General features: G+C 44.5%; 1 protein-coding gene across 1 annotated transcript in view; it reads right to left on the reverse strand.

The window, feature by feature from the left end:
* The window catches only part of nbeal1 (neurobeachin-like 1), a gene marked incomplete at its 5' end in the record, with an annotated part of 43023 nt that overhangs the window by 21957 nt on the left and 13116 nt on the right, over positions 1–7950 (reverse strand). The window contains 10 exons of the mRNA XM_080053121.1: positions 186–271; positions 662–971; positions 1091–1210; positions 1458–1590; positions 1706–2277; positions 2383–2481; positions 3059–3142; positions 5335–5421; positions 6387–6493; positions 6890–7259. Coding sequence (XP_079909247.1) covers positions 186–271; positions 662–971; positions 1091–1210; positions 1458–1590; positions 1706–2277; positions 2383–2481; positions 3059–3142; positions 5335–5421; positions 6387–6493; positions 6890–7259 — 1968 coding nt within the window. The remainder of the gene's footprint in view (positions 1–185; positions 272–661; positions 972–1090; positions 1211–1457; positions 1591–1705; positions 2278–2382; positions 2482–3058; positions 3143–5334; positions 5422–6386; positions 6494–6889; positions 7260–7950) is intronic.

The following is a 7950-nucleotide window of genomic DNA, read 5'->3' on the forward strand; positions in this document are numbered from 1 at the left end:
AGGACCATGTTTAGCAGTTTTTAAGCAGATTTTCTTCATATAAATAATAAGACTTTTTGCTTGATAGAACTGTCTTTTACAAGGACAAAACATGTTCTAAATAGATAGAACCTCCTGGATCACATCAACTGCCCTCCATACTGTATGTGGCTGATCAAAGCTTTAATAAGGGATGAGTTAATCACCTTGGGCGAGTAGTGCAGCAGCAATTTGGTTGACAGGTCGCCGAGTTCTGATTCCTGGGTTTTGAATGGCGAGATGCAGTTTGGCCCTGCGGAGAAGACAGAAAAAGAGAACAAATCTTTAAAGGGGGTAACATATTATTATCCTCATTTTCTGGTTCAAAATTGTAATTTGGGTTTAAACTAGAAAGTGTTTTCATGGTGTAATGTCCAAAAAAAACTTCATATTTCTCACAGTGCCATTGCTCATTTCAGCCTCTGTCTGAAACCCTTCTAATGTTTTTTTTTCCTCATGCTTTTAGGAGCTAACCCATATTAATGTGCATTTTGCATAAAAGGTTACCCTGAAGTTTAATTTAACGTGTATATGTGATCCACACTCCGCTCAGTATTGTCATGTGTTATCTCTCTATACTTTTCTTAAACCTCTAAATCTCTCCCGTCTTCCTCTCTCCTCACACCGTATCCCCCCGTCTTACCAGCACTACAGATGGCTTTGACGTGGTTGGGCTGCAGGGGTTCGTGGAAGACCATGACGCTCCCCATCTGGCCCTGTAGGGAGGTAGGGCTCCCCCACTCGCTGTCCTGTGTCCCCGCTGAGATGAGCTTGGTCACGGACTCTGTCTTCCCGCCCAGCAGGCCGCCCCAGGTCTGCGGGGACAGGATGCCGCCCAGAGAGGAGCGCGTGGTGGGCGTGGAGGCCGAGGAGAAGGGAGGGTCTGGGATCTGTGAAGGCGGAGGGGTGGTGGTCCGATGGCCCGCCGAGCCAATGCAACAGGAGATGAACGGCTGTGGTCAGAGGACAAAAAGAGAATATAATAGTGGAGTGAACAAAAAAAAAACAGGCATGGTGGATGTGCAAGTTTTTCTTGAATTACCATTAATAACCAAGTGAGTGTATGTCTCACCTCTGTCATAGTGGGATACTTGAGCGGGGCAGACAGTTTTTGCTGTCCGTCCACATAAATGTAGACGAGACTCTGTCCGAATGGCCTCTTTCCTGGTACGTGCACCACACCAATGCTGTGCTGTAAACAGAAAATGAGACAAAATTGATTCAATTTAATTCTTAGTATTGCTCCCTTTAATAAATCTATAGAAAAGGTGTTAGAAAATTCTAAATGTTTAACCTAAATGTCCCAAGGAAGGGTCTTAAGGTGCTGTGTTTGGTGTCTTCATGCTGTAAAAGTTTTTAATCTGTATACAGTTCCATGTTTTCGTGGCACTAAACTTTCAGTATATTTCAACAACTGATTGTCATTTAGCCTGACTCACCCAGAGAGAGTCACAGAAACAGTAGTCGGGCAGCATGACCGTGACGTACTCCTTCTTGGTGCATACGGCCACCACCAGCACACCCGCTGCGCTGATGAAAGCCTCGAACCCCGTCCCTCCCGGGGTGAAAAAACTGTACGAGATAAAATAAAATATAGGAACATGATGATTGACACACAAGAAGCTTCTGTTGCATTAACCCCCCTTACTGTAAGACTGAACAAACAATGTGAGTTTGCCATTCTCACCTGTAGAGCTGCTTCCTCTTGTCCTTGCTCGGTGGACCCAGCTGGTCCTGGTCTAGGGACAACCAGGCCAGAAAGCTGAAGGCAGAGCCGGGCCAGCGGTGCACCGTCGGCACCGAAATGCCGGCCATGCTGGGCGACAGGTCAAAGTACTGCATGGCACTTTCCAGGCCCTGTTTCCGTACCATGGCCAACAGGGCTCTCAGGGCGGGACCCACGTAGGGGTGCACTGTATTGGGCTCCGGAGGCCTGAGGAGACGGAGGAGTCCCAAGAGTTCCCTGGTGCTCAATGACTGAGAGCCCAACGAGCCCACCAGCCCCAAGAGGCTCTCGGCGCAGGCTCTGTGCAGCCGTTGGTGGCGCTCCAGGGCGGCCAGCGATCTCATGACCATGGCGGCGTTGACGCAGGTGGCGCGGGTCTGCCGGTTGAGGCAGCTGAGGCGACGGAGCCAGTCTGCGGTGAAAAGCTGCTGCTCAGATGAGTCCAGTTCAGGGAGCCACTGGACCAACAGCAGCAAGGGCTCCACGTTACTAATGCCCAAGAGCCCCACAGAGGTATGCTCACCCTCCACCGCCTACAAACATAAAGAAAGAAACGCATGTATTAAATAAATCAAGACAGAATGCAAGTAGATACAGAGGCACTGGAGTGGAGAGAATGTAGTCAATCTTTCCCTCACCATGTTCATGAGCTCCTTGAGAAGGTGCCGTGAAGGCTGGCCGAGTGAGGTGAGCACTTCGTACAGGTGATTGTAACCAATCCTCTCCTTGAACACTTCCTGCAGGCACGGCGGAGAGAAAATAAATGAACATTTGAAAAACAACTTAATATGGCATCCAAGCGTAGACAATAATCTCTCTTCAGTTCTGTTGAAGTGGTTGATAAAGAGCAAAACTCAGGGAAGCATATATGTGTAAACAGTTTAAGGACGAGATGATACATTTTCTCATCTGATCGACTAATTCTGCGAACGTTTCGAAACAGTTTTCCTTTAGACTCAATATTCCCATTGGAATCTGCTTCTTTTTTCCTATGGTTCCAGACAGGCATGTTTCTGATCCCCATGACAGATTTTGAGCAGAGAAAGATCGTACTTGGATCCAATGGTGTCCTTTTGGAGACTGTATGAGGCTTGGAGTCAGTTTGCTGTGTTTTCATTGAACTTGTAATACATTTGTAATACCAGCAATTTGGGAGGAACTTTTTTTTTATTCAAATCAGAACTTTGACAAGTCTTGATTTCATCAGTTAAGTCTCTCTTAACAACTTTTTGTTTAAATCTATTTTAAAAGTAAATAAAAATGTAGAGCCTTCAGATTTCAGTAAATGAATAAATGCATTTGTGAGCCTGTTACCTTTGCAGCCGGTGATTTGTGCATCACTGTTGTCAGGGCTTGGATGGTTGCTACAGCGAGGGAGTCGAGTCGCCCTTGAAACACCTGTTTCAAATCAAAGAGTTGTAAGTCACTCACTCACTACAGCTAATCACTTGTGCATTTTAGCGGGGGGCAGCGTGTAGCAACACATGATTGGACACAGGTCAAATCTCTTATTCCAATTGAGTGTTGCAGCACTTGTAGAGGGTGACGAGCATGCACACAGTAAGGGGTTGTGATGCCAAAATAATATTTAAAAAAAGGTGCTGAATACAACATGCGTCACACTGGGGGAGGAATAAAAGGTGAGACCTGAGGAGATGCCTTGGAGTTTGATTGAATTAGTGTGTGAAAAAAAACGTGAGTAAAATCATCCATGATGTTTAGAAAACCCCTGTTTGTCACCGCAGTAGAGGCCGGCATCAAAGCTCCTACTGCAGACACAGTGAAGGAAAGTCTGATCTTACTCCTCCAGGTTCAAAAACAATCTCAATGATGGTTGGACTGGAGCAGAAGGTTCTAAAAGTTTGATCAAAAAAAAAAACACCTCCACACACAGACAAGTACCTCACTCTTTTTCCCCCCCTCACACGGACACAAATTTGCAAGAAGCATGCAACCCATTTAAACACAAGCCCAAACCATGATAAACAAACACAAACATGTCTCCGTCCAGCTCTGTCCTGCTCAAGTACAACATGTGCAGAGGTGACTGAACCCCTTGGGAATAAACACGGACCGGCTGGAGAGGGACTGTGTGGGCAAACATTAAACACTTCAAATCATCATCACTGAGTTCAGATCACCTAAAAAAATAACTGAACTCTGTGAGAGCGCGCACACACGCACACACACACACACACGCACACACATCAGGCCAATGTGATCAGCATTCCAGTAGAACCCAAAGAATACCGCAGAAAAAAACAGGACGGATGTGGAAGGGGGTCGGTAGGAAGGCCGGGGAGGGGTTGGGAGGGAGGGTGAGGAAAATATAAAAATGGCGATAAAACCAATTAAATGACAGTGAAAGAGGCAAACTGGTCACTCCACAGCAAGACAGAAAAGTTGCATCGCTGATCGGTCTATATTTGTTTCCTTCATTCTGTATTACTTTAAAATGTCTCTGCTGTCTATGAACTAAAACTCTGTTTTTACCCATACTAAGCCATAGTTCCACAGGTGAGCTGGGAAACAACAATATGTCTAAAAACCTGTAAAGCAGGCTGCAGCATCTGCCGCTGCCTCGGGTTACATATGCACATCAATAAAGCACATTGGCTTGTGTGTGTGTGTCTGTGTGTGTGTATGTGTGTGTCTGTCTGTCTGTCTGTCGTTTGTTCGTCCACCTGTTTTGGCATTATCCAGATCAATGGAGAGCTTATACCTAATGAAGGTGGCTCTGTGAGTTGGTGAAGAGTACAAAGAGTAGAATAGAGAGATACTCTGAGGGGGGAAACAAGTGGCCTTTCTGTGCACATGGGATGAATCAGTGAGTAAATCATTGACATTACACCATTCAAAAGATGTATCAGGCAGGTGCTGCAGGTGGCAGCTTAGTATCTTAATAATTTTAAGCAAAAAAAAAGTGCCCAGAGACCAATCATTAAAAAAACTGATGGCTTTTAAACTAGTTAAACACAGTTGTTTCTGTTTTTTATTTTTTCATTCATGTGCACGCTTGAGAAGTCTCAGTGCCACCCATACTTGATGGTTAACTAGCTACTAGCTGACTTGTTGTTGCACTTTCTGCTTGAAGGACAATGCTAAGCTAACTGGCTGCATTTTCATATACTGTATAACAGACATTAATGGGAATTGTATTGATCTTTTAATACAACTCTTGGCATGAAAGTAAAAAGGCACATTTCTTTAGTCTTTGCAAACCAAAAGATGCCTATTAGTGTCACAATCCTGTAATACAGTTCTATTGTGACGATCTCAAACAAAGTGGTGGTGTTATAGTTACAATCATAACACACGCAAATCATAGTCTGTTGCCTGCCAGCACTCTTGACAGTCCAATGAGTCAGTGAGTTTTCTGCTAAGCCATGATCCAATTACAAATAATTACAGTGGACAAGGGAGTGTAAAGTGTCTTGCTGTGGAGTGGCTCTGGTGAGGTGGGAGGTAGCTGGGACTTGGCAGCAGCAGGTGAAGGGTAAGGGGGCAAGGTGGGTGAAATGGTCGTGGGGGGTCGGGTAGGGTGGGTGAGGTGAGGTTGGGGGCTTTTTTTTTTTTTTCTTCGGCGGTACCTGAGTGTCCCTCTCTCCTGTCAGTAACCTGTTGTTGGTTATATCTTTCTGGTCCTTGTCTGCCGCCGTGCACCTAGCGTTAACCAGCTGACACACACACACACACACACACAATACAGGCAACATGTCAACATAGCATGTAGGGGAGGGCGAGAAAGAGAGAAAATGGAGAGAGAGAGAGAGAGAGAGAGAGAGAGAGAGAAGGGAGAATCGGAGGGCAGGAGAAGGAGGGGGAGATGTTATAAGTGGAGGAGAGGGTGAGAGGTTAAAAGCCGTGACCCCTCGGTAAAGGAGTGTCCCTGTGCAAAGGCGTGTGTTGGTGATCCAGCCTTGCTGTAGGGAGGTAAACATGCAAAGTGGGCAAAATGCTCGCTCATATATATATATATATATATATACATATATATATATATAAAATTATATTTAAATGACATCTGTGTCCGTCTGTCCGTCTGTCTGTCTGTCTATGTATCTATCTATCTATCTATCTATCTATCTATCTATCTATCTATCTATCTGTCTGTCTGTCTGTCTGTCTGTCTGTCTGTCTGTCTGTCTGTCTGTCTGTCTGTCTATCTATCTATCTATCTATCTATCTATAATTCAAAGTGATTTATATTGAAAAGAACATTTACTCTATTAAAAGCTTTATTTTAAATATATTTCTGCCCCACTACATTTCAGAATAAAACAACTAACTGCAAATGAGCAGCAAGCTGTGCTATACTATCACACTGTGAGGAATTGTATCAAAGTATAAAAATTATATATTTTAGAATTGATAATGTAAAAAAAAATGAACCTCAACATGAATAAAGGAGGTAAAAATTGGCGTACTGTCACACGGATATGAGATTACAACTTCAAACGGCTTTAGGATTTTCTAAACTCAGATATGAGTTATGATCAAGAGCAACTAATAAGCGAGGGATACAGTTCAAATTGAAGAAAAAAAAACATCATTGAATGATCAAACACCCGATGCAGTCTTCACACTCATAACTGAGCCGAGTCTTCAGGTTATATTTAGATGGAAGGAGCTGTACTGTTACCTTGCTGTTCTGCAGCAGTCGTGTCAGATGCTCGAAACAGTTGCTATTGAGGAAGATGGCTTGTAGAACTGGCCTGTCTGAACACAGGAACATGTCCCTGATAGTGTCTGAGGGACAGCAAGGGAGAAAGACAGACAGGTAGACAAAGAGACAGAAGAGGATCAAAGAAAAAGAAAGACAAGACAGAAATAAAACTGTTGTGTTACATTAGTTTGACTTCCCTGTGTATGCAGACCATGATTAAACACAATAGAACAGCTTCAAAAAATATATACAATATCACAAAAGAGTTATTTGGCGCCTTTATTGTCCAAGAAACCTAAATGATCCTATCTAATAAATTGTTATTGTTATTGTTATTTTTTTTTCTCTGGGTTTTTGTATGTCTTGGTGTGTGTCCTTGTTGTGATGGTGCAGATGTTCGTTTGTGTGTTTTGTGGAAAAAAGATAAAACAATAACCATATTGTGAAAACAAATATATATATTAAAAAAAAGATCCTACCTAGCATGTGTACTTGCAGCGCCACAAAGCGGCTCTCCCAGTGTCTGCCCAGCAGTGCCGGCACTCCCACGCCCTTGGCTTGCTGTTGCTGCTGCGTGGCAACCACGGCGGCCGGGTCTGAGTTTATTAACTTGAAGTAGTTGTCCAGCACCGAGGCGATTTCAACCTGCCGCTGGTCTGAGCTGGAGGCCAGGAGACGCTGCACCACCTCCCGCAGGCAGCCCAGGGTCAGCAGGGCCTTACGGTCGGGGGCCTCGCTGTCCCAATCCTCCCCTGCTTCCTCCATCGAACAGCTGCCCATGGAGCAGTCGGCCAGCACCCGCATCAACACCTCCATGGTGGCCGGGGAGATGGCACACAGGGCGTTCCTCTAACCAGAGAGAGGTGGGGGGGGAACAAAAAGGGAGGTGAGAGAGCGATAGAGAGAGAGGAAGGTTAAGTACAGTAGAAGGAGGTTAGCTATGATAAGATATGGAGACCAGCAGTCCTATGTTAAATATAACAGAGACACTAATGCCCGTTATGAGTAAAGCTACTGAACGCAGCTGAAAAATACTCTGAGAACATTTCTAGGCTTATTATTAGACGTATTAGGGTGGTTAAGATGGCCTAGAGGAAGAGGAGCCGACCAGTATCCAGGGCACTGGTTCAATCCCCGGCACCGGACAGGAGGGTGTTCCTTGTAATACTAGAGGTGGCTGGTATTACATTAATCTCAAGCATTGTGTCCTTGAGCAAGGCACTAAACCCTGAACTGCTCCAAGGGCGCTGTACTATGGCTGACCCTGCGCTCTGACCCCCTCTTAAGTGTGGTAACTTGAGAGGGAAAATGCGAAAAGATGAATTTCAATGTGCCTTGTGTAAATTGACTAATAAAGATTACTTAACTAACCACATTTAGATGCATAAAGTATATCCACATATGCCTTATTATTGTATCCACATATGCGCTATTATTGTATGCCTTTTAACATGTTGTTTTAATAACTGGAATAAATACAGACGAAAAGTAAGACATCCTGCCACACCGATAGCTGTAAAAAAGACTTAGGATAACTCCC

Source organism: Ammodytes marinus (genome assembly GCF_949987685.1).
Source record: "Ammodytes marinus genome assembly, chromosome: 24".
Taxonomy (NCBI): domain Eukaryota; kingdom Metazoa; phylum Chordata; class Actinopteri; order Uranoscopiformes; family Ammodytidae; genus Ammodytes; species Ammodytes marinus.